The sequence below is a fragment of the Coffea eugenioides genome, unplaced genomic scaffold (assembly GCF_003713205.1).
Source record: "Coffea eugenioides isolate CCC68of unplaced genomic scaffold, Ceug_1.0 ScVebR1_1305;HRSCAF=2131, whole genome shotgun sequence".
Taxonomy (NCBI): domain Eukaryota; kingdom Viridiplantae; phylum Streptophyta; class Magnoliopsida; order Gentianales; family Rubiaceae; genus Coffea; species Coffea eugenioides.
Genome location: NW_020861698.1, coordinates 14,456 through 41,101, shown reverse-complemented (window position 1 = coordinate 41,101; position 26,646 = coordinate 14,456). Strand labels below are relative to the sequence as shown.

Below are 26,646 nucleotides of genomic sequence, written 5' to 3'. Positions count from 1 at the left end.
GTATTAGTAACCGAGGGCACAAGGGCTAATTGTCCTCTATTTCTCGTACTGTTTGCTATAGTCCTTGAATGCGTAATGGCTTGCATGAGAAGTGTAAACTTGGGCTTTTTTGCCTTCATTTCTGGAAAGACCGTTGAGTACTTTTTTTTTTTTTTTAAAATTGTCAATCCGTTGTGTACGTCGAGTATCAGGAGATTTATTCTGAAGTTGCACGAAAATGTACAAGTACCACGTAATCAAGGGATGGGTAATTTAAATTCATAGAACTTTTTGGTTGTCCAGACACAAAAATGTGTTAAGTGACACAAAAACGTGTAAGTAGCACATAATTAACCGATGGATGGTTTAAATGCATAAACTTTCTGATAATGGTTGTCAGAAATGAATGGCAGTTAGTTACACTTATTCATTTTACACCACCAATCCTGTGGATTGCCTCAGAATGAAATGTCAATTTACAAGAGCGGCCTCCTGATGTTTGGGTGTTGAATAAATTGCTGCTATTGCGCAACACGAATACCTTGAATGCTCCCCAGCTCCAGCTCCAAGCCCCAGCAGGGCAAAACCAAATACAGAAAAATGAAGAGCTTGTACGCTCTCCGAACACGATTCACAACTAAAAGTATTACCGTAGGGGTAGAATCATGCCCAGCGATATTAAATAAATTGACCTTGGAGTACAGATCTTAGGGCAGGGACCCGAACCACAATCTGAAATCAAGGTTGCTGCTTTTATTCCTGCCGATTGACATCCAACCTCGGAACTCCATTAATAACAGGCTTTAATGGGTTCTGCAAATCATGTAGTCGTTAACCAGGAAGCAATTTATTTCTTAAAAATTCATAGGGGAAGAAACAAAAGCAACCTGAGATGTTCGAATACTACAATCAGAAAACGGTAAAAAAATCACATCTACAACTACGCATATGCACAAACACAGCACGATCCAAACAAATCATGGAGGCAGCAAAATTGAGGCAAAACGGGAAATATCATGGGGGTTACGGCACATGTTATCTGGTTCACCCCTATCAGAACAAATTGTTGACATCTAGGCAAGGAAAGAAATAGTCTTTATAAGATCTAGTCATTGACAAATCAAGCAATTTCCATTCGATGATTAATGCTTTTCAAAAACTGGAAGGCAAGCTTCCCAAATTCAGTGGTTTAGGCAATTTAAATCGCATTCAATGAAGAAATCAGAAAATTTTATAGAGAGTAAAAACACATTATTTATGTTTATTTTTCGCAGACATTCACGCATAATTTAGATCTCAATACAAAAGAATTAAAGCAAAGACCAAACTCAAGTACGGAACTCCTCCTTCCATCTTCCCTCTATAATTGATGTATAATGGACAAAGCAATTACCACAAGGATGATCTTTGGGAGTAATAAAGTGTAATCTTTTGTTGATCTTCTAGCTCTCTGACTCCTTCAGCTGCATCGACGACTTTGCTTTCTGAACCCTCTGTACCTTTAATGTTGTCTGTACAAGTATTAGAATCAACACTACTATTCAATACACAATATGTTTGCAGCCACCTGTCAGTCTCCCAGAGAACATGCATTATGCTTTCACGTGCAGCATAGCCATGACTCTCAAAGGGAAGAATAACCAGACGAGAAAGTGCACCATGTCCTTTCAAAGCATTGAAAAATCGATCGGACTGCATAACATAGAAGAAATCAAGAAAATCAAATTCTCTAACATTGGTGGTGAGGCCAACAGTTAAAACAAGAAAGCGGCTTTAGATTGCAAAAAAGTAGTACAAACTAACAGCAACAAGAAGAACAAAGGACACCGACTTATAAGAACACTGTGCAGATTAATCTTCAAAAGATATAAATATCTTTGGTAAAGAAAACTTTCAAATATAAAGTGGACTCACACTTTTACCTGCATTGTTAAGGTTCCAGGATTGTTGTCCTCTTCGCCATGAATAAGCAAGATGGGCTTCTTAATTTTATGGGCTGACATGAATGGGCTCATCTCAACGTAGGTAGTTGTGGCCTCCCAAAGAGTTCGATCCTCATTCTGAGCCAAGAAAAAAGAAATAGGTGAATATACTGCCAAAACCTTTACTAGAAAAAAGTATGGAAACCACAGAGAAAGAAGTTCAAATCTTTCTCTTGCCCCCTAATTGAAATGAACCAAAAAGAGAAATACCATAAAAGTGCTACAGGTAATTATTTCAAATAAATCAATCCAAAATAAACACCTATCGCAACAAACATACTTATAATTCTACGTGAATTATTTGTAAAATTTTGGGTTAATTCCACTTTGTCCCCCCAAACTTTAGACGATTACCCACTTAAGTCCCTAAACTTCAAAATGGGACACTTAAGTCCCTAAATTTATAAATATCTCCCACTTAAGGAAAATTGTTAACAAATCCTGAATGCCGTTGGTGGTCAAAGTGTCCCATTTTATGAGGATTTAGGGATTAAAGTGTCCCATTTTATAAGTTCAGGGACTTAAGTGAGAGGTATTTATAAGTTTAGGGACTTAAGTGTCCCATTTTGAAGTTTAGGGACTTAAGTGAATAATCATCCAAAGTTTGGGGGGACAAGTGGATACTAAACCCTAAAATTTTACAAATAATTCACGTAGAATTATAAGTATGTTTTGTTTGGATAGGTGTTTATTTGGATGATTTATTTGAAATAATTACTGTAATATTTTTTATGATATGATATATGTGAGATAAAAAGGTGATTGAAATTTGTGAAACAAATTATTTTATCTGAAATCATACCAATCCAAACAAACCATTAATACTTTATTTCGAATTGTTGTTATTGATGATCGTTCGTGTCCCAAATCCGTCACAACTCAAGATTCACAGGTATTTTAAAAAAATAAAAATAAACCCAGTGAACTTTTAGGAACAGTTGCTTCCTCAACCGATCTTGCTCCTCCTCCCATCGATTTTAAATTGGAACCGATGACTTGGGATCGGGACCATGTTTATTATTACCACCGTACTAGTGTAGAAAAGGAAAGAAAGGAGTATGATTGGTGGTGGGACCGATGCGCTTGGATGGATCCCGTTCCCGTCTTCTTCTCTTCTCTTTGTTTTGTCTGTGTCTTGCTAAGGTTCTCCTTCCATGCATCTGATTTGCTGCTCTCCCTCTCTTGGTTGAAGTATCGTCACTCTCTCAAAGCAAATGTCTCCTACAGAATTATCCTTAAACTGTTGATAGGGGTTAAATCCACTCCCTGTTGTATAGCTTTTTTTATTACGAGAGGTGAAGTTAAATATATTCTAAAAATGTTAAACTAAATTACCTTCAAATGTATTGCGAGGGTTCTTTTTTTCTTTTGCTTCAAATTAATTTTACCTTTCAATTTGGAGGATGAACACGGAGTCAACTATGAACACTTTCAAAAGAAAACCTGGCACCATTCAATCCAAATTCTTCCTTTTCTCCTGGTTACGAAAGTCGTACTATACGAATACATTTTGTATCTCAGAAGTTTTCTTATTCGAACATCTCAACCAAATACTCGAAAATAAAAAAGAGAGAAGAAAAGAAGGGGGCCATCAACTCCAAGATCAGAAAACAGCCTCCATGAGAATGTGCTTTCGTTTGGGGTAGCCCAGCCCAAGTATGTGGTTCAGGTAAACCCTGCCGTCCTTGACGGTGGCTGCCGTGACAATACGATGAGTGGCACCTTTGGTCACGCCTGAGACCCTGGCGGTATCCCAGTCGTCGGTGGTCTCGACCAGTCTAGTCGGGTTGCCGGCGACAATAAGCTTTGTGGGAGACAACAACTCCAGCCCATCTCCGAATTTCAAACTACCCCCTTCAACAAGTTTTACCAACCTAACCACCGGGCCGGCCTCCTTCCCAGCGACAGCGTTAGTAGCAACCTTGTAGAGCTGGCCGGCCATTGTATGAACCACCAAGAAGTAGCCGTTGGGATGATAGATGATTCCGTTGATGCCAACAATTTGGTTCTGCCAGCCCGGGGGGGTAAAGAGGGGATTGCGCATGGTGGCCAGGAATTGGCCGGTCGCACCCACTTTCCAAATTTTGCCTCCTTTGGGGTCGGTCACGTACGAATTACCCTCCTCATCCACTGCCACGTCATCTGCAAATGCTTTCTCATCCTCTGCAGTAATAATAGTGCATGCAATATAACCATCATCGTCTTTCATTCATCATCAATCAAGAAGCCAAAAGGGTAAATTCATCAAAGGAGGGAAAAAAAAAAGAAGAAAGAAAAAGAAACGATTAACAAAGATGAAGCCCGTTACCAGCTTTAAGTTTTCGTTTTATTTAGGAATAATTTTAGAAACCTCCCCTGAGGTTTCTACCAATTTCATTTAACTCCACTGAGGTTTGAAAAATTTCCCATACCTTTCTTATCATTTAAAATGACAATTTTACTTTTAAATATTTTAGTAAAATTCTCTTATTTGATATGTTTATACTTAGAATAAGTTTTAAAATTATTTTTTCATTATTTTTTCTTCTTATTCCTTTTTTATTTTTCACCAATAAAACTATAAAACTATCACTATTACCTCTAGTTTCCATTATAACCAAATATCGAACTAGTGATTTTTTTGAAGAATTAATTTTATACGATATCCAATATTTTTGCTAATTTTTGTTTTCTATTTTTTGATATTACAATTAACAATAAATCCAAAAGAAATAGCCTAAAAACACTACTAAATTATGATAATCTCCCTACTTCAAAAATTCATAAATTCTAAATGAATTATTTCAATATTTTCTTTTCTATCTAATAAATCTAAATCTATAATAAAATACTATCAAAAGTATCATATCATATTGATAAAATTAGACATTTTCCTTGTAGAGATGAAAAATTTAACACATTTTCCTTATAATTATACTGAATAATCTTATAATTATATAGAGAAATAAATTAAAACTCATTACACAAGGGCATTTTTCAATATTCATTTAAAAAATTGACCAAATCAATATTATTTTAACATTTTATTACTAAACTATCAAATCAAAGGAAATAAGTGTAATTTTCAAAACCATAAGGAAACTCAGTAAAATTATCAAAAACCTCAGAGGAGGTTTCTGAAATTATCTCTTTTATTTATTTATTTAAGTGTTGTCGGAGTACTTTTTTTTTTTTTTTTTGGTTGTAGGAGTGAACTTGTGTTTCTGTCATCATTAGAATATAACGGGGGCATGTGAAGAGAAAGTATTTTGTTCGCTAGCATTAGGAAGTCAAGAAGCCGTTCACCGTTTCGGTGTGTTGACAGTATGTTTTTTCAAGAAGGGAGTCAAGGGAAGTATTTAGACCGGGGCATAGTTTGATTATTATTACGCCGTTGCAAAAGCGTAGGGTAATGACTAATTCATATTCTCAAGAAGTTGGATACCCTCCCACTTCGCCCCCCTCTATACCAAAGAGATATAACAAAAAGCACCAAAAAAAAAATTAAAAGTGAAGGCCACCTTGAATTGTTAGAGTAATGGTTATTTCCAACTGTTTCGCTGTTCTCATCGTCATATTGGATATGGGCAGTTGTTGCTAGATAACACTCTAACAAATCTGTTAGTTATCACAACGCCGGACAGGGAATGTTAGTGTGGTCATTTTGGCTTACAGGGTTGCGATAAAGACGTACTGATATTGTTAGTGTGAAAAAAAATTTTATTTGATTCACATTCGACTTGTGGTATTTTATGTTTTGCACAAAGATATATTTATTTGTTTAGAACATTTGTTTTTATGGTCTCTCCACTTATTTCACTGTTATTGAAGAGCATTGAGATAATCAAGAATTGATCGTTACAAGTTATATTAGTTTTTTGTTTTTGGTGATATTATTTTCTACTTACCTGCTTCCCTGATGTGTTTCTGACTTTACATCTTTGCCACCTCCCCTGATGTGTGTTAAGGACATTACATCTTTCTAATTACGGCTCCCCTGAGATTACTAATCCTTTACAAATTCAGTCCAAATGATTAAAATATTGTTTTAGAGAGTGAAATTAGAATTTTGTACCTGATTTGCACTTTGTGCTACATGTCCAATGAATGACAAAGTATTACAAATTAATTAATAATTAATAAATTTTAAGGAACGTAGTTTATAGGCAAATACGTATTACTTATTTAAAGTATCAGCTCTTTACGGGTATTTTATTTTCAAACATTTACTTTATTACAAATATTTATTCTCAAATACAGATTTGTATTTACTCTCAAATATTTAATTTTTGTTAAACAAAAAACCTACCAGTTTTTCTTTCGTAGAAATATTAATATAACGCTTTTTCAATTTTAGTTATAAATATTTATGTATTTAGCATAAATTAAATGATTCAGGATAAAATACTCATAAAGAGCTAATACTTTACTCATGTAATGGATGAAAATCATAAAAAATTAATACTTTATGGGCCATTTCTTTTTTAAAAAAATATTTAATTTATATTAAATAGATAACCTACTAATTTTCTTTTTGCGAGAATATTACTGTAACACTTTTTAATTTTTAATCACAAATGTTAATATATTTATCATAAATTAAATATTTAAAAATAAAATATCTGTAAAGGGCGGGTACTTTAAATAATATAAGGAGTGTAGTTTATTGATTTAAGTAAGGAGTGTAGTTGATAGGCAAATGCATATAACCTATTTAAAGTACCAGCCCTTTACAGATATTTTATTTTCAAATATTTAATTTATGATAAATATATTAACGTTTGTAATTAAAAAGTAAAAAGTGTTACAGTAATATTCTCGCAAAAAGAAAATCAGTAGGTTATCTATTTAATATAAATTAAATATTTTTAAAAAAAAGAAATGGCCCATTAAGTATTAATTTTTTATGGTTTTCATCCATTACATGAGTAAAGTATTAGCTCTTTATGAGTATTTTATCCTGAATCATTTAATTTATGCTAAATACATAAATATTTATAACTAAAATTGAAAAAGTGTTATATTAATATTTCTACGGAAGAAAAACTGGTAGGTTTTTTATTTAACAAAAATTAAATATTTGAGAGTAAATACAAATCTGTATTTGAGAATAAATATTTGTAATAAAGTAAATGTTTGAAAGTAAAATACCTGTAAAGAGCTGGTACTTTAAATAAGTAATACGTATTTGCCTATAAACTACGCTCCTTAAAGTTTATTAATTATTAATTAATTTGTAATACTTTGTCATTCATTGGACATGTAGCACAAAGGGCAAATCAGGTACAAAATTCTAATTTCACTCTCTAAAACAATATTTTAATCATTTGGACTGAATTTGTAAAGGATTAGTAACCTCAGGGGAGGTTAGTGTAATTGTTCAAACCACAGGGGAGGTGAGTGTAAATGTCAGAAACCTCAGGGGAGGTTTCTGAAATTATCCCTATATATTTTTTTATCAAATCTTGACCATGAACAGCTCAGGACCGGTGAACCGTCCCTGTCCCATATCCCACAAAGCCCATTGAGGCCCAAACCTCAAAGTCAGATACAGATCAAACTTCCAGTTTAGAACTTAAGGTTATGACTTGAAAAGTTTTCTTTCTTTCAAAAAAATAAAATCTAAAAAACCACACAGGGCCGGGGAGTATAAAAGGTCAAAACAAAAAACAAAAAAAGGATGAAAAATGTTTTCACAGATCGGAATTAGTTAGAAGGGGAAAGAAAAAAAAAAGCGATGAAAAGAAAAAAGAGTGTGACTAGCAACAACTTTTGGAGTGCCATTTATTAACACTTCTGTCATCTCAGTAATAATAGCAGACCAACTCCCCCTTCCTTCGATAAATAATAAATAATAATAATAAATAGACAAAACAAACCAACTACTGACGACTGACCAATCGCCGATCAACATCCTCTCCAAGCTCCGACGTCCAACTATCCACCCACCCACGCACCACGTTTCACTCGCCAATGAACGCCACTTCACACTTAACCCAATATTTACTTTTCTTTTTTCTTCTTTTTTTTCAAATAATAAAAAAAACACAAATTTTCGATTCCAAAATCATTATTATTTATGATATAATAAGAAGGGAAGAGAAGGAAATTGTTTTGGTTAAAGCAAAGACGTTGATTGATTGATTAATTGATTGGCCTGGCCCCTTCTAATAAACGTGAAAAAACAAACACACAACACAAATGCTACTACTGCTGTTCCTTCTTTTTTTTTTTCACTAGAGATGAGAGTGAATGGCAATTTCAAAAAAAAAGTATAACGGCACACTCAGAAACCAGTAATGAGATAACATCACAAAGAAAAAAGAAAAAGTTGTGTTAGATTATACTCCATACTAGTACTAGTAAAAAGTAGTAGCCGTAGAGGCTGACTAGTTAGTTGAAAGCATTGACTGAGTTTAAAATAAATTTTTTTTTTTTTTAAAAAAACGAATACCGGTTGCCGAGAAGAATAGAGGCGGGGGCAGCCTAACCTGGGCCACTGAGTTTGGTAAGAAAGAGGCGGTTCCAGGTGGTGATATCATAGGCCGCCAGGGCACTGTACCGGTTGCCCAAAATGTCAGCTATGCACACCACCACCCGATTCCGAGGGCGGTCGATGGTGAAGCCCAGAGTGGCGTTGCCGGCCAAGTCAGCGTCCTTTACCACCTGGATCTCCTCCAAGGCCGAGGCTTTGGGATGATGATGCTCGGGAAGAATCGGAACTACGCCCATACCCCCCTCGAACAACGATACGATGAATCGACTGTTGACGTCGTCCCACTTGCTGCACTCCCTCAGCCACCCAACACTCTGGTATTCGTACACTTGCCTGCCCGCCTTCCCAGCCGTCCCCAGCCTTATCACATATCCGATTGGCACGGCTGATATCAGGAACAACACCAACAAACACCTGGTGGAACAGCAAAGGGAGCGAGCCATGGCCGCCGTCTTACTCAGATTCAGATTTTCTCCCACCTCTTTCTCTATGCCTAAGCCCCGCCCTCTCCCTACTCTATATGTACGTATGGACTCTCTCTCTCTACCGTCTATATATATATATATACACATACACTACACACAGCAGGAGATATGCTACTGTCCTAGCCGTCTTAAGGGATAATTTCACAAATCTACCTGAAGTTTTTACAATTTAACTGAGCTTCCTTAAAGTTTTGAAAATTATATTTACCTCCCTTATCCACCTGAATTGATAATTTTAATCTTAACATTTTAATAAAATTTCCTTGTTGGGCGTGCATATACAAAGATATATATATAATAAAGTCACCTTTTAATGTCATCCAAATTTTATTTGTCAATCTTTTTTTCTTTAATCAAAAGGAACGCTAACCCAAAACTAAATGGTCAGAACTACGATGAAACTATATATGGTAATTCCAGCAATCTGAAAATTCACAAAACTCCAAAAGCAGTATGACGATACCGTCTTCTCCGGTTTAGAAAGAATATTTATCTCCTAAAGCACCACTAAAAGCATTCTATTATAATAATGTAGAACTATTGTCATAATTGCTCGTCAAACAATAAATATGGTGTTAAAAATTTGACACTCTTGTCTCATATTTGAGCTAACAATTGCTTTGAGAAGTAATTAAACTTATATTTTGGAGTATTAATTAAAATTGTTGATCAAGTCTAAGGTTTGATAATCACAAGTATCAAATCAAGAGAGATAGGTATAATTTTTGAAATCTTAAGAAAACTTAGTAAAATTATTACAAATTTTAGGGGAGTATTATGAAATTATCCCTAGTCTAAATATAAAAAGTTCTCTTTCCTCTTTCTCCTCTCCTTCTAGATTAAGTCAAATTAAATGTCTTGGTACTGACAGCAAAAGAGGCTGTTGGCTGTGTCATGTATACTACGAGGACTGGGATTGGTAGCTTTGAACCACCGGGCCAATGGCTCAATGGCCACTAAGGTAGGAATTTAAGTCCCTTTTTGAGTCATAATACTGTTTTGATCTAATTGGGTCTGTATACTCACTAGTCCCTACGACAGTCTCATTTTGAGGCATCCCGTTTTTCCCTAACATTAGGAATAGGATAGATTTATATACAAATTGGTAATGGTTTTTGCTGACAAAAAAAAAAAAAAAGGAATTGATGCTTGGGCTTTTGTTTGGATCCTCTTGTTTTTGCGAGTGTTTTTTCATAAGGGAATTAAGTTTTTCAAATACAATAAAAGTTACAACAGAAGTATTCTAAATAGAGTATCTAAAATTAGTTTAAATTTTTTTTAAAAATTTTACCAAATATCTCATAATAAAGTGCCAATAAAACACCCTCAAAGTGCCAAAATATACTCTAAAAACTCTGCTACAGCAAAATTTTTCAAAAACACCCTCAAAAACAGCTAATCCAAACGGCATTTGAACCAACCACGTAGACTAGCAAGCAAAAGACCAAAATCGCAGCTCAGTTGAGCTGGCATTGGAAAATCCGAAGATTAAACACTAGGGGGTAGACGAGCCAGAGGGGCGGAGGCTACTTTTGAGTTTGGGTATCTGGCAACAAAGGACTCCACGGTCTGGTTCCTTCCTGTTTGCTTTTATTTTTTAATAATACTTTGATTCCGCGGTCCTTTTCTTTATTTATTGCTGGTATTTAAGCACACAAACACACAAAAATTAGGGCCAGGCGCCAATGAAAATGCGGATCAGGACCTGATTACGTTCTATTATTATAATTTTTACAACTTTTGGTATAATTTTAGTGCAATTGTGAATTAGTTACATAAGTGCTATTATTTTACATTAAATATTCTAAAAATTACGAGTTCATATGCATTAGGCATTTTTTTTTTATTTAAATGATCAGTTCGCATTAGATATTTTTGAAAATATAGTTTGAGTACTTTTAGAATTTAAAATTTTGTTAGCATATTTTTAATTTTTTGTTAAATTTTGACCACTACCCCTCCCCTTCTCCACCGACACCAAATCTCCTCTCTCCTTCCCTCCGCTCCTATTTTCTCTCTTCCTTTTTTTGTTGCAGCTGACACAATTAGAGAGGAGGAAGGGAAGGGAGAGGTGTTGAAGGGGTGGGGGGGAGAAGAGGGAATGGGATGGAAGAGGAAGAGGAAGAGATGAGGGAGGAGGAGTAAAATAGAGGAGGAGGGGGGAGGAGGATGGTGGTGAATGAAAGAAGAAAAAGGTGATAAATTTATTTTATTCAGTTTTTTATTTTTATTGTGTACTTGAAATTGCATGTATTTAATGTATTTTCAAGAGGCATTTTGAGAATATATTACTGTAGGTTCTAAAAATTAAAAATTTTATTTTTAAAGTACGCCTGGATCCAAGCGGAGGTAATTGGATGAAATTAGACAAAAGTTGGACTAGAGACGCCACGGCCCACGAGTCCGGTCCCCTACTCGTATATTGCAAACCAACCGGCTGCCACCAGATCTGCTGACTTGGGTCGGACACGCATTTCTGGTGGTGCATGCAGTTTTTGTTTTTCATTATTATACTCTTAATTCGCTCCAATAAAGTCCAATTGCGAACTGAATGGTCACTATAATACTAGCCTACCAGTATTACACGAGAGGGTATTTTCTTTTTTGCTTGTCAAATATTACGTGAGAGGGTAGGAAGTGGGACAATAAGCAATCAACCACCGAGGAAGTCAAAAAAACCACAGTGTTAACTAGTAATTAATTATAAGAGCATGCCCTTCCAAGACAGTCAAGCTGGTCTCACTAAGAGTTAGTACACCCGAGATCCAGTGTTCGAGCCTTGTAACCAAAATGAGAAATAACCCAACAACCCAAATAAGAGTTGGGCTTGAAGTGGGGTCAAGTCCTTTTGTTTGTCAAAAAAAAAATTAATTATAAGAGCATAATTCCCGCAATCGATACGATAGCTTTTCTATTCTTTTCCTATTTCTACTCTATAGTAAGGGGAATGAGTGAATCCAAATGGACCAAGGAGAAATCAGAAGGGATTGAACTACCATCAAACTAAAAATAAATAAATAAATAGCTTTCCCGTGACAACAGCTTAGTTATGCGTCTCTTGTCATTCTTTTGTTTGTTTCCATAAATAAATAAATAAAATGTCACTTTTTCCTTCTCTTTTGCATGAACATGTGATATTCAATTTTTTTTTTCTGTGATAAAATTTCTGTGCTACATTTTTGAATCCTAGTATTCGATTAAAGTCATCAACGTAAAGTTGAAGTTTATGCATTGGGTCACTAGAGGCCCACAGGCGTGTTCCCGAACCATTACCCCGAGCCCGAGTACGAGCGTCCCGCGAAAAACGAGGAGTATTAGAACCCAACCCAACCAACCACTCCTCATCTGATTCTGGCTCCTCATCTGATTCTGGCTTTTGTCACTCAACTCATATCACCGTCTATCGCCTCACGTCTGCCGTCAACCTCCTGAATCGCTGCTCAGGTCACTCCCTCAACCATAATTCCATTTTCCCCTCTGGTCGAAGACGCTTGATACATATGCGATTTAGTTTCTCTCTCTCTCTGTTTTTTTTTTTTGGGTATATGTCCTCGTTTATTCTCTTTTGGTAATAAAATTTGAAAAATGAAACAGTTTATATTAAGCTTGCATTTGCTTCTGGAGATTTCTGTATTCGAATATGAGATCCTTATTGGGTAGATCTGATACTCTTGGCCGTTTATTTTTCTTTTTCTTTTTTGTAGTTAAATTAGTCGGTTGAATCATACTAATATGGTCAACGTTTCGGGATGGGTTTTCGTCATATTTCTGGACGAGGGTTTAGAAGCCGAAGCCAAATGGTTTTTACTTTCTATCAGTGTAACAATTGGAAAGGCAGTTTGTTTTTTTTTTCATAATTGTTTTGCTTTTTTCCCCATTTTTGACCTGTTATGTTCCTAATTCTGGAATTTAATTGCCATATCTTATGTATGTTGAAAAAGGGGGGAAATTTTGCCTTTTTAGGATTACGTTGCAGCCATAGACTGGTCTGTTAGTTCTTTGGAAGAATCTTACTTTGATGTCATTTTATTTTACTCGATTCATTGAATAACTAGTTGAAAACCATTTGTTCCGCAGCATCCGCATTATAATATTTTTGGGCCCTTCCTGTACTGCTTGTGGTAACAGGCCAGTTTCCTTCCTTAAACTTGACATTTGATTTTTTACTAGAAGGATAACCTATTATTCAGCTTTGGTCGACATTGGGTGGATGGTTAGCGGAATGATGAAATGATTGAATTGCAATACTTTTGGTTAAGAATAGACTAACAACAGATGGAGAAGATGAGAGAGGTTGAAGTTAGACATGGATTTGGTTTTAACAATGTGGATTCACAAGTCAAGGGCTTTGATGTACTTCCCATTTTGTTTCCAATATATTCTCTTTCAGAGTTCTTTTTGAAGGGAACCTCCCTTTCCAAGGCAAGGTGGCCACCACATATCCTTACCAGTATGGAGTTCCATTCTAAGTGCAACTCCATTTTACTATATGTGGTAAACTTTATCTGCATATGTAACCAGATCATTGTGAGAGGGCTGGCCTATTTACATTACCTAAGTTAGTTGTTGGTGATTGAAGTTGGCTACATGACTAACTGACCTTGGAGGCCATTGCAAAACATAAGAGAAACTTGCTAAAAACATTTTTTTGTCTATTTGCAAAATGAGGGTTTTAAGAAATTGACCAAGACGAGTTTATGGTAATGTCTGTGTTGGAGTAGACAAAGTTCAAGTGTTGTGCCACGGGGACTCGTCTCAATGAAAAGACACCAAGGATTTGTTAACCAGATGCTTGCTATTTTACTTGCGCATTCATGCTAAGTTACCAGTTTTCAAAATGCATTCATGCTAAGTTACCAATGTTAATTAGTTTTCAAATAGCATTCAGCAATTCCTTGTTAAACCGCCCCCGCCCCCCAAAAAAAAATGTAAATGAGTCTGGAGTGGTTTGCTAGCTTTTAACAACTAGAAGAGAAGTTACAAATATTTTTGGTATTTGCAGGGACATTCTGCATTTAACTCGGAAGCTAAATGGCTGCCCATAAGGTCGCACATGCCACCTTGACAGGACCAAGTGTGGTGAAGGAGTTAATTTTTGGAGCTGTATTTGGACTAGCTGCTGGTACCTTGTGGAAGATGCATCACTGGAATGAGCAGAGAAAAGTTCGTGCATTTTATGACTTGCTGGAGAAAGGTGATATCAGTGTGGTCGCAGAAGAATAGTTTGTAACTTCTCTTAGTTTTACTATTGCAACTGCTGCTGGTGCTTCCACAACTTGTGATCTCATCAATTGGCTCTTGAAATGAGCCATGAGCGTGCCGATTGTGGTTTCTAGAGAATAAGTTATTTTGTACTGAATTTTTCATGCAACATCATTGCTCAAGTTTTTTTTAATGTGTTTTCTGCCGTTGGATCAGTTTCTTACTTTTCTCTTATATATTCATACACCCATATGATAGAACACCAGATGGATAATTATGTTTCGTTAGTTTTCATTTTTAAAAATTCTGCACAGTTTTTCTCCGTGCTTCCAATTGCTGCTGATGGTATTCGGGCTTGAACTGTTCCGCGTTCTGCTTGACCTTTGAGTTTACCTGATCTTGATTTCTGAATGCAGCTCTAAAATGCTGTTATATAAGCATCTGTTCTGTGGACCGGATTCTTGCTAGATAGGAGTATTAACTTTGATTTCATGACACGAAATTAGAGTTCATGGTAGATGAAAATTCTGCTTACAAATGCCGATTGGTGGATGGTTCTAACTGGAGTATTAGTAACCGAGGGCACAAGGGCTAATTGTCCTCTATTTCTCGTACTGTTTGCTATAGTCCTTGAATGCGTAATGGCTTGCATGAGAAGTGTAAACTTGGGCTTTTTTGCCTTCATTTCTGGAAAGACCGTTGAGTACTTTTTTTTTTTTTTTAAAATTGTCAATCCGTTGTGTACGTCGAGTATCAGGAGATTTATTCTGAAGTTGCACGAAAATGTACAAGTACCACGTAATCAAGGGATGGGTAATTTAAATTCATAGAACTTTTTGGTTGTCCAGACACAAAAATGTGTTAAGTGACACAAAAACGTGTAAGTAGCACATAATTAACCGATGGATGGTTTAAATGCATAAACTTTCTGATAATGGTTGTCAGAAATGAATGGCAGTTAGTTACACTTATTCATTTTACACCACCAATCCTGTGGATTGCCTCAGAATGAAATGTCAATTTACAAGAGCGGCCTCCTGATGTTTGGGTGTTGAATAAATTGCTGCTATTGCGCAACACGAATACCTTGAATGCTCCCCAGCTCCAGCTCCAAGCCCCAGCAGGGCAAAACCAAATACAGAAAAATGAAGAGCTTGTACGCTCTCCGAACACGATTCACAACTAAAAGTATTACCGTAGGGGTAGAATCATGCCCAGCGATATTAAATAAATTGACCTTGGAGTACAGATCTTAGGGCAGGGACCCGAACCACAATCTGAAATCAAGGTTGCTGCTTTTATTCCTGCCGATTGACATCCAACCTCGGAACTCCATTAATAACAGGCTTTAATGGGTTCTGCAAATCATGTAGTCGTTAACCAGGAAGCAATTTATTTCTTAAAAATTCATAGGGGAAGAAACAAAAGCAACCTGAGATGTTCGAATACTACAATCAGAAAACGGTAAAAAAATCACATCTACAACTACGCATATGCACAAACACAGCACGATCCAAACAAATCATGGAGGCAGCAAAATTGAGGCAAAACGGGAAATATCATGGGGGTTACGGCACATGTTATCTGGTTCACCCCTATCAGAACAAATTGTTGACATCTAGGCAAGGAAAGAAATAGTCTTTATAAGATCTAGTCATTGACAAATCAAGCAATTTCCATTCGATGATTAATGCTTTTCAAAAACTGGAAGGCAAGCTTCCCAAATTCAGTGGTTTAGGCAATTTAAATCGCATTCAATGAAGAAATCAGAAAATTTTATAGAGAGTAAAAACACATTATTTATGTTTATTTTTCGCAGACATTCACGCATAATTTAGATCTCAATACAAAAGAATTAAAGCAAAGACCAAACTCAAGTACGGAACTCCTCCTTCCATCTTCCCTCTATAATTGATGTATAATGGACAAAGCAATTACCACAAGGATGATCTTTGGGAGTAATAAAGTGTAATCTTTTGTTGATCTTCTAGCTCTCTGACTCCTTCAGCTGCATCGACGACTTTGCTTTCTGAACCCTCTGTACCTTTAATGTTGTCTGTACAAGTATTAGAATCAACACTACTATTCAATACACAATATGTTTGCAGCCACCTGTCAGTCTCCCAGAGAACATGCATTATGCTTTCACGTGCAGCATAGCCATGACTCTCAAAGGGAAGAATAACCAGACGAGAAAGTGCACCATGTCCTTTCAAAGCATTGAAAAATCGATCGGACTGCATAACATAGAAGAAATCAAGAAAATCAAATTCTCTAACATTGGTGGTGAGGCCAACAGTTAAAACAAGAAAGCGGCTTTAGATTGCAAAAAAGTAGTACAAACTAACAGCAACAAGAAGAACAAAGGACACCGACTTATAAGAACACTGTGCAGATTAATCTTCAAAAGATATAAATATCTTTGGTAAAGAAAACTTTCAAATATAAAGTGGACTCACACTTTTACCTGCATTGTTAAGGTTCCAGGATTGTTGTCCTCTTCGCCATGAATAAGCAAGATGGGCTTCTTAATTTTATGGGCTGACATGAATGGGCTCATCTCAACGTAGGTAGTTGTGGCCTCCCAAAGAGTTCGATCCTCATTCTGAGCCAAGAAAAAAGAAATAGGTGAATATACTGCCAAAACCTTTACTAGAAAAAAGTATGGAAACCACAGAGAAAGAAGTTCAAATCTTTCTCTTGCCCCCTAATTGAAATGAACCAAAAAGAGAAATACCAAAAAGTGCTACAGTAATTATTTCAAATAAATCATCCAAATAAACACCTATCCAAACAAAACATACTTATAATTCTACGTGAATTATTTGTAAAATTTTGGGTTAATTCCACTTTGTCCCCCCAAACTTTAGACGATTACCCACTTAAGTCCCTAAACTTCAAAATGGGACACTTAAGTCCCTAAATTTATAAATATCTCCCACTTAAGGAAAATTGTTAACAAATCCTGAATGCCGTTGGTGGTCAAAGTGTCCCATTTTATGAGGATTTAGGGATTAAAGTGTCCCATTTTATAAGTTCAGGGACTTAAGTGAGAGGTATTTATAAGTTTAGGGACTTAAGTGTCCCATTTTGAAGTTTAGGGACTTAAGTGAATAATCATCCAAAGTTTGGGGGGACAAATGGAATAACCCTAAAAATTTTACAAAATAATTCACGTAGAATCTATAAGTATGTTTTGTTGGATAGGTGTTTATTTGGATGATTTATTTGGAAATAATTACATTTAGCACTTTTTGTGATATGATGTTACTGTGAGATAAAAAGCGGTAATTGAAATGTGCAAATAAAAATTATTTTCACTGGAAATCATACCAGACCAAACAAACCATTTAGAATACTTTCATTTCGAAAATTGTTGTTATTGACGGATCGTTCGTGTCCCACGCAATTCCGTCACAACTCAAGATTCACAGGATATTTTCAAAAAAATGAAAAATAAACCCAGTGAACTTTTAGGAACAGTTGCTCGCTCAACCCACTCTGTGCTCCTCCCCCAAATACGATGTTTAAATTGAACCGAATGACGTGGATCGGGACCATGTATTATTAACACCGTACTACTGTAGAAAAGAAAGAACTAAAGGAGTATGCATTAGGTGTGGACCGATTTTCGCTATGGATGGAGCCCGTCTTCTTCTCTTCTCTTTGTTTTGTCTGTGTCTTGCTAAGGTTCTCCTTCCATGCATCTGATTTGCTGCTCTCCCTCTCTTGGTTGAAGTATCGTCACTCTCTCAAAGCAAATGTCTCCTACAGAATTATCCTTAAACTGTTGATAGGGGTTAAATCCACTCCCTGTTGTATAGCTTTTTTTATTACGAGAGGTGAAGTTAAATATATTCTAAAAATGTTAAACTAAATTACCTTCAAATGTATTGCGAGGGTTCTTTTTTTCTTTTGCTTCAAATTAATTTTACCTTTCAATTTGGAGGATGAACACGGAGTCAACTATGAACACTTTCAAAAGAAAACCTGGCACCATTCAATCCAAATTCTTCCTTTTCTCCTGGTTACGAAAGTCGTACTATACGAATACATTTTGTATCTCAGAAGTTTTCTTATTCGAACATCTCAACCAAATACTCGAAAATAAAAAAGAGAGAAGAAAAGAAGGGGGCCATCAACTCCAAGATCAGAAAACAGCCTCCATGAGAATGTGCTTTCGTTTGGGGTAGCCCAGCCCAAGTATGTGGTTCAGGTAAACCCTGCCGTCCTTGACGGTGGCTGCCGTGACAATACGATGAGTGGCACCTTTGGTCACGCCTGAGACCCTGGCGGTATCCCAGTCGTCGGTGGTCTCGACCAGTCTAGTCGGGTTGCCGGCGACAATAAGCTTTGTGGGAGACAACAACTCCAGCCCATCTCCGAATTTCAAACTACCCCCTTCAACAAGTTTTACCAACCTAACCACCGGGCCGGCCTCCTTCCCAGCGACAGCGTTAGTAGCAACCTTGTAGAGCTGGCCGGCCATTGTATGAACCACCAAGAAGTAGCCGTTGGGATGATAGATGATTCCGTTGATGCCAACAATTTGGTTCTGCCAGCCCGGGGGGGTAAAGAGGGGATTGCGCATGGTGGCCAGGAATTGGCCGGTCGCACCCACTTTCCAAATTTTGCCTCCTTTGGGGTCGGTCACGTACGAATTACCCTCCTCATCCACTGCCACGTCATCTGCAAATGCTTTCTCATCCTCTGCAGTAATAATAGTGCATGCAATATAACCATCATCGTCTTTCATTCATCATCAATCAAGAAGCCAAAAGGGTAAATTCATCAAAGGAGGGAAAAAAAAAAGAAGAAAGAAAAAGAAACGATTAACAAAGATGAAGCCCGTTACCAGCTTTAAGTTTTCGTTTTATTTAGGAATAATTTTAGAAACCTCCCCTGAGGTTTCTACCAATTTCATTTAACTCCACTGAGGTTTGAAAAATTTCCCATACCTTTCTTATCATTTAAAATGACAATTTTACTTTTAAATATTTTAGTAAAATTCTCTTATTTGATATGTTTATACTTAGAATAAGTTTTAAAATTATTTTTTCATTATTTTTTCTTCTTATTCCTTTTTTATTTTTCACCAATAAAACTATAAAACTATCACTATTACCTCTAGTTTCCATTATAACCAAATATCGAACTAGTGATTTTTTTGAAGAATTAATTTTATACGATATCCAATATTTTTGCTAATTTTTGTTTTCTATTTTTTGATATTACAATTAACAATAAATCCAAAAGAAATAGCCTAAAAACACTACTAAATTATGATAATCTCCCTACTTCAAAAATTCATAAATTCTAAATGAATTATTTCAATATTTTCTTTTCTATCTAATAAATCTAAATCTATAATAAAATACTATCAAAAGTATCATATCATATTGATAAAATTAGACATTTTCCTTGTAGAGATGAAAAATTTAACACATTTTCCTTATAATTATACTGAATAATCTTATAATTATATAGAGAAATAAATTAAAACTCATTACACAAGGGCATTTTTCAATATTCATTTAAAAAATTGACCAAATCAATATTATTTTAACATTTTATTACTAAACTATCAAATCAAAGGAAATAAGTGTAATTTTCAAAACCATAAGGAAACTCAGTAAAATTATCAAAAACCTCAGAGGAGGTTTCTGAAATTATCTCTTTTATTTATTTATTTTCGAGTACTTTTTTTTTTTTTTTGGTTGTAGGAGTACTTGTTTCGCATCATTAGTAAAATAAGACGCAAGTGAGAGAAATATTGTCCTAGGCATAGGAATCAAAAGCCGTCACCTTTCGTTGTTGACGTATTTTTTCAAGAAGGGAGTCAAGGGAGTATTTAGACCGGCATATTGATTATTAACGCCGTGCAAAAAGCGTAGGGTAATACTAATATATTCTCAAATTGGATACCCTCCCCCCCCCCCCTCCAAAAAACAAAAACAAAAAAAAAATTAAAAGTGAGCAGCCCTTGAATAAGTAATGTTTCAACTGTTTCCTGCTCATGTCATGGATAGGCAGTTGCGTAGTAACACTCTACAAATCTGTTAGTTATCACAACGCCGGACCAGGGAATTATGTGCATTTTGCACAGCGCATAATTTTATTTGCACATGACGTAATTTTATTTGCACAACGTATAATTTTAGAACAAATTTTTATAGGCCCCACACACGTTATTAAAAACGAGATACAAGAAAAGATCTGGATCATATATATATATTTTTGGGATAATTTCACAAACCTCCCCTGAGGTTTCTGACATTTACACTCACCTCCCCTGTGGTTTAAACAATTACACTAACCTCCCCTGAGGTTACTAATCCTTTACAAATTCAGTCCAAATGATTAAAATATTGTTTTAGAGAGTGAAATTAGAATTTTGTACCTGATTTGCCCTTTGTGCTACATGTCCAATGAATGACAAAGTATTACAAATTAATTAATAATTAATAAATTTTAAGGAGCGTAGTTTATAGGCAAATACGTATTACTTATTTAAAGTACCAGCTCTTTACGGGTATTTTACTTTCAAACATTTACTTTATTACAAATATTTATTCTCAAATACAGATTTGTATTTACTCTCAAATATTTAATTTTTGTTAAATAAAAAACCTACCAGTTTTTCTTTCGTAGAAATATTAATATAACACTTTTTCAATTTTAGTTATAAATATTTATGTATTTAGCATAAATTAAATGATTCAGGATAAAATACTCATAAAGACTAATACTTTACTCATGTAATGGATGAAAACCATAAAAAATTAATACTTTATGGGCCATTTCTTTTTTTTAAAAATATTTAATTTATATTAATTAGATAACCTACTGATTTTCTTTTTGCGAGAATATTACTGTAACACTTTTTAATTTTTAATCACAAACGTTAATATATTTATCATAAATTAAATATTTGAAATCATAAAGTTTATTGATTTAAGTTAAGGAGTGTAGTTTATTGATTTAAGTAAGGAGTGTAGTTTATAGGCAAATACACATAACCTATTTAAAATACCCGCCCTTTACAAATATTTTATTTTCAAATATTTAATTTATGATAAATATTAACGTTTGTGATTAAAAATTAAAAAGTGTTACAGTAATATTCTCGCAAAAAGAAAATCAGTAGGTTATCTATTTAATATAAATTAAATATTTTTAAAAAAAAGAAATGGCCCATAAAGTATTAATTTTTTATGATTTTCATCCATTACATGAGTAAAGTATTAGCTCTTTATGAGTATTTTATCCTGAATCATTTAATTTATGCTAAATACATAAATATTTATAACTAAAATTGAAAAAGTGTTATATTAATATTTCTACGGAAGAAAAACTGGTAGGTTTTTTATTTAACAAAAATTAAATATTTGAGAGTAAATACAAATCTGTATTTGAGAATAAATATTTGTAATAAAGTAAATGTTTGAAAGTAAAATACCTGTAAAGAGCTGGTACTTTAAATAAGTAATACGTATTTGCCTATAAACTACGCTCCTTAAAGTTTATTAATTATTAATTAATTTGTAATACTTTGTCATTCATTGGACATGTAGCACAAAGGGCAAATCAGGTACAAAATTCTAATTTCACTCTCTAAAACAATATTTTAATCATTTGGACTGAATTTGTAAAGGATTAGTAACCTCAGGGGAGGTTAGTGTAATTGTTCAAACCACAGGGGAGGTGAGTGTAAATGTCAGAAACCTCAGGGGAGGTTTCTGAAATTATCCCTATATTTTTTTATCAAATCTTGACCATGAGCTTGACCATGAACAGCTCAGGACCGGTGAACCGTCCCTGTCCCATATCCCACAAAGCCCATTGAGGCCCAAACCTCAAAGTCAGATACAGATCAAACTTCCAGTTTAGAACTTAAGGTTATGACTTGAAAAGTTTTCTTTCTTTCAAAAAAATAAAATCTAAAAAACCACACAGGGCCGGGGAGTATAAAAGGTCAAAACAAAAAACAAAAAAAGGATGAAAAATGTTTTCACAGATCGGAATTAGTTAGAAGGGGAAAGAAAAAAAAAAGCGATGAAAAGAAAAAAGAGTGTGACTAGCAACAACTTTTGGAGTGCCATTTATTAACACTTCTGTCATCTCAGTAATAATAGCAGACCAACTCCCCCTTCCTTCGATAAATAATAAATAATAATAATAAATAGACAAAACAAACCAACTACTGACGACTGACCAATCGCCGATCAACATCCTCTCCAAGCTCCGACGTCCAACTATCCACCCACCCACGCACCACGTTTCACTCGCCAATGAACGCCACTTCACACTTAACCCAATATTTACTTTTCTTTTTTCTTCTTTTTTTTCAAATAATAAAAAAAACACAAATTTTCGATTCCAAAATCATTATTATTTATGATATAATAAGAAGGGAAGAGAAGGAAATTGTTTTGGTTAAAGCAAAGACGTTGATTGATTGATTAATTGATTGGCCTGGCCCCTTCTAATAAACGTGAAAAAACAAACACACAACACAAATGCTACTACTGCTGTTCCTTCTTTTTTTTTTTCACTAGAGATGAGAGTGAATGGCAATTTCAAAAAAAAAGTATAACGGCACACTCAGAAACCAGTAATGAGATAACATCACAAAGAAAAAAGAAAAAGTTGTGTTAGATTATACTCCATACTAGTACTAGTAAAAAGTAGTAGCCGTAGAGGCTGACTAGTTAGTTGAAAGCATTGACTGAGTTTAAAATAAATTTTTTTTTTTTTTAAAAAAACGAATACCGGTTGCCGAGAAGAATAGAGGCGGGGGCAGCCTAACCTGGGCCACTGAGTTTGGTAAGAAAGAGGCGGTTCCAGGTGGTGATATCATAGGCCGCCAGGGCACTGTACCGGTTGCCCAAAATGTCAGCTATGCACACCACCACCCGATTCCGAGGGCGGTCGATGGTGAAGCCCAGAGTGGCGTTGCCGGCCAAGTCAGCGTCCTTTACCACCTGGATCTCCTCCAAGGCCGAGGCTTTGGGATGATGATGCTCGGGAAGAATCGGAACTACGCCCATACCCCCCTCGAACAACGATACGATGAATCGACTGTTGACGTCGTCCCACTTGCTGCACTCCCTCAGCCACCCAACACTCTGGTATTCGTACACTTGCCTGCCCGCCTTCCCAGCCGTCCCCAGCCTTATCACATATCCGATTGGCACGGCTGATATCAGGAACAACACCAACAAACACCTGGTGGAACAGCAAAGGGAGCGAGCCATGGCCGCCGTCTTACTCAGATTCAGATTTTCTCCCACCTCTTTCTCTATGCCTAAGCCCCGCCCTCTCCCTACTCTATATGTACGTATGGACTCTCTCTCTCTACCGTCTATATATATATATATACACATACACTACACACAGCAGGAGATATGCTACTGTCCTAGCCGTCTTAAGGGATAATTTCACAAATCTACCTGAAGTTTTTACAATTTAACTGAGCTTCCTTAAAGTTTTGAAAATTATATTTACCTCCCTTATCCACCTGAATTGATAATTTTAATCTTAACATTTTAATAAAATTTCCTTGTTGGGCGTGCATATACAAAGATATATATATAATAAAGTCACCTTTTAATGTCATCCAAATTTTATTTGTCAATCTTTTTTTCTTTAATCAAAAGGAACGCTAACCCAAAACTAAATGGTCAGAACTACGATGAAACTATATATGGTAATTCCAGCAATCTGAAAATTCACAAAACTCCAAAAGCAGTATGACGATACCGTCTTCTCCGGTTTAGAAAGAATATTTATCTCCTAAAGCACCACTAAAAGCATTCTATTATAATAATGTAGAACTATTGTCATAATTGCTCGTCAAACAATAAATATGGTGTTAAAAATTTGACACTCTTGTCTCATATTTGAGCTAACAATTGCTTTGAGAAGTAATTAAACTTATATTTTGGAGTATTAATTAAAATTGTTGATCAAGTCTAAGGTTTGATAATCACAAGTATCAAATCAAGAGAGATAGGTATAATTTTTGAAATCTTAAGAAAACTTAGTAAAATTATTACAAATTTTAGGGGAGTATTATGAAATTATCCCTAGTCTAAATATAAAAAGTTCTCTTTCCTCTTTCTCCTCTCCTTCTAGATTAAGTCAAATTAAATGTCTTGGTACTGACAGCAAAAGAGGCTGTTGGCTGTGTCATGTATACTACGAGGACTGGGATTGGTAGCTTTGAACCACCGGGCCATGGCTCAATGGCCACTAAGGTAGGAATTTAAGTCCCTTTTTGAGTCATAATACTGTTTTGATCTAATTGGGTCTGTATACTCACTAGTCCCTACGACAGTCTCTTTAGGCTCCCTTTTCCCTAAATTAGGATAGGATAGATTATACAAATGTATGGTTGCTGAAAAAAAAAAAAAAAAGGATTGATAGCTTGGCTTTGTTTGGATCTCTTGTTTTTGGAGTGTTTTTCAAAAATTAGTTTTTCAAATACAATAAAAGTTACAACAAAGTACTCTAAAAGATAATCTAAAAATTAGTTTAAATTTTTTTAAAATTTTACCAAATATCTCATAATAAAGTGCCAATAAAACACCCTCAAAGTGCCAAAATATACTCTAAAAACTCTGCTACAGCAAAATTTTTCAAAAACACCCTCAAAAACAGCTAATCCAAACGGCATTTGAACCAACCACGTAGACTAGCAAGCAAAAGACCAAAATCGCAGCTCAGTTGAGCTGGCATTGGAAAATCCGAAGATTAAACACTAGGGGGTAGACGAGCCAGAGGGGCGGAGGCTACTTTTGAGTTTGGGTATCTGGCAACAAAGGACTCCACGGTCTGGTTCCTTCCTGTTTGCTTTTATTTTTTAATAATACTTTGATTCCGCGGTCCTTTTCTTTATTTATTGCTGGTATTTAAGCACACAAACACACAAAAATTAGGGCCAGGCGCCAATGAAAATGCGGATCAGGACCTGATTACGTTCTATTATTATAATTTTTACAACTTTTGGTATAATTTTAGTGCAATTGTGAATTAGTTACATAAGTGCTATTATTTTACATTAAATATTCTAAAAATTACGAGTTCATATGCATTAGGCATTTTTTTTTTATTTAAATGATCAGTTCGCATTAGATATTTTTGAAAATATAGTTTGAGTACTTTTAGAATTTAAAATTTTGTTAGCATATTTTTAATTTTTTGTTAAATTTTGACCACTACCCCTCCCCTTCTCCACCGACACCAAATCTCCTCTCTCCTTCCCTCCGCTCCTATTTTCTCTCTTCCTTTTTTTGTTGCAGCTGACACAATTAGAGAGGAGGAAGGGAAGGGAGAGGTGTTGAAGGGGTGGGGGGGAGAAGAGGGAATGGGATGGAAGAGGAAGAGGAAGAGATGAGGGAGGAGGAGTAAAATAGAGGAGGAGGGGGGAGGAGGATGGTGGTGAATGAAAGAAGAAAAAGGTGATAAATTTATTTTATTCAGTTTTTTATTTTTATTGTGTACTTGAAATTGCATGTATTTAATGTATTTTCAAGAGGCATTTTGAGAATATATTACTGTAGGTTCTAAAAATTAAAAATTTTATTTTTAAAGTACGCCTGGATCCAAGCGGAGGTAATTGGATGAAATTAGACAAAAGTTGGACTAGAGACGCCACGGCCCACGAGTCCGGTCCCCTACTCGTATATTGCAAACCAACCGGCTGCCACCAGATCTGCTGACTTGGGTCGGACACGCATTTCTGGTGGTGCATGCAGTTTTTGTTTTTCATTATTATACTCTTAATTCGCTCCAATAAAGTCCAATTGCGAACTGAATGGTCACTATAATACTAGCCTACCAGTATTACACGAGAGGGTATTTTCTTTTTTGCTTGTCAAATATTACGTGAGAGGGTAGGAAGTGGGACAATAAGCAATCAACCACCGAGGAAGTCAAAAAAACCACAGTGTTAACTAGTAATTAATTATAAGAGCATGCCCTTCCAAGACAGTCAAGCTGGTCTCACTAAGAGTTAGTACACCCGAGATCCAGTGTTCGAGCCTTGTAACCAAAATGAGAAATAACCCAACAACCCAAATAAGAGTTGGGCTTGAAGTGGGGTCAAGTCCTTTTGTTTGTCAAAAAAAAAATTAATTATAAGAGCATAATTCCCGCAATCGATACGATAGCTTTTCTATTCTTTTCCTATTTCTACTCTATAGTAAGGGGAATGAGTGAATCCAAATGGACCAAGGAGAAATCAGAAGGGATTGAACTACCATCAAACTAAAAATAAATAAATAAATAGCTTTCCCGTGACAACAGCTTAGTTATGCGTCTCTTGTCATTCTTTTGTTTGTTTCCATAAATAAATAAATAAAATGTCACTTTTTCCTTCTCTTTTGCATGAACATGTGATATTCAATTTTTTTTTTCTGTGATAAAATTTCTGTGCTACATTTTTGAATCCTAGTATTCGATTAAAGTCATCAACGTAAAGTTGAAGTTTATGCATTGGGTCACTAGAGGCCCACAGGCG

General features: G+C 35.4%; 5 protein-coding genes across 5 annotated transcripts; 1 reads left to right on the top strand and 4 right to left on the bottom strand.

The window, feature by feature from the left end:
* Window positions 1-326: 326 nt before the first annotated feature.
* On the bottom strand, window positions 327-2,037 carry LOC113755210 (probable glutamyl endopeptidase, chloroplastic). Its single transcript, XM_027299264.1, has 3 exons — window positions 1,902-2,037; window positions 1,373-1,671; window positions 327-792 (listed from the first exon to the last, which is right to left on the bottom strand). Coding segments are annotated over exons 1-3 (393 nt in total). The 5' UTR covers window positions 1,995-2,037; the 3' UTR covers window positions 327-791.
* A 1,353-nt stretch (window positions 2,038-3,390) lies between these two features.
* On the bottom strand, window positions 3,391-8,977 carry LOC113755208. Its single transcript, XM_027299262.1, has 2 exons — window positions 8,432-8,977; window positions 3,391-4,124 (listed from the first exon to the last, which is right to left on the bottom strand). Exons 1-2 carry the CDS (start codon window positions 8,877-8,879, stop codon window positions 3,565-3,567), a joined length of 1,008 nt encoding a protein of 335 aa, XP_027155063.1. The 5' UTR covers window positions 8,880-8,977; the 3' UTR covers window positions 3,391-3,564.
* A 3,281-nt stretch (window positions 8,978-12,258) lies between these two features.
* Window positions 12,259-14,406, top strand: LOC113755214 (cytochrome c oxidase subunit 5C-2-like). Its single transcript, XM_027299267.1, has 2 exons — window positions 12,259-12,365; window positions 13,924-14,406. Exon 2 carries the CDS (start codon window positions 13,953-13,955, stop codon window positions 14,142-14,144), a length of 192 nt encoding a protein of 63 aa, XP_027155068.1. The 5' UTR covers window positions 12,259-12,365; window positions 13,924-13,952; the 3' UTR covers window positions 14,145-14,406.
* Window positions 14,407-15,015: 609 nt separating this feature from the next.
* On the bottom strand, window positions 15,016-16,726 carry LOC113755209 (probable glutamyl endopeptidase, chloroplastic). Its single transcript, XM_027299263.1, has 3 exons — window positions 16,591-16,726; window positions 16,062-16,360; window positions 15,016-15,481 (listed from the first exon to the last, which is right to left on the bottom strand). Coding segments are annotated over exons 1-3 (393 nt in total). The 5' UTR covers window positions 16,684-16,726; the 3' UTR covers window positions 15,016-15,480.
* Window positions 16,727-18,099: 1,373 nt separating this feature from the next.
* Window positions 18,100-23,478, bottom strand: LOC113755207. The gene is made up of 2 exons (XM_027299261.1): window positions 22,933-23,478; window positions 18,100-18,833 (listed from the first exon to the last, which is right to left on the bottom strand). Exons 1-2 carry the CDS (start codon window positions 23,378-23,380, stop codon window positions 18,274-18,276), a joined length of 1,008 nt encoding a protein of 335 aa, XP_027155062.1. The 5' UTR covers window positions 23,381-23,478; the 3' UTR covers window positions 18,100-18,273.
* Between the last annotated feature and the right edge of the window lie 3,168 nt (window positions 23,479-26,646).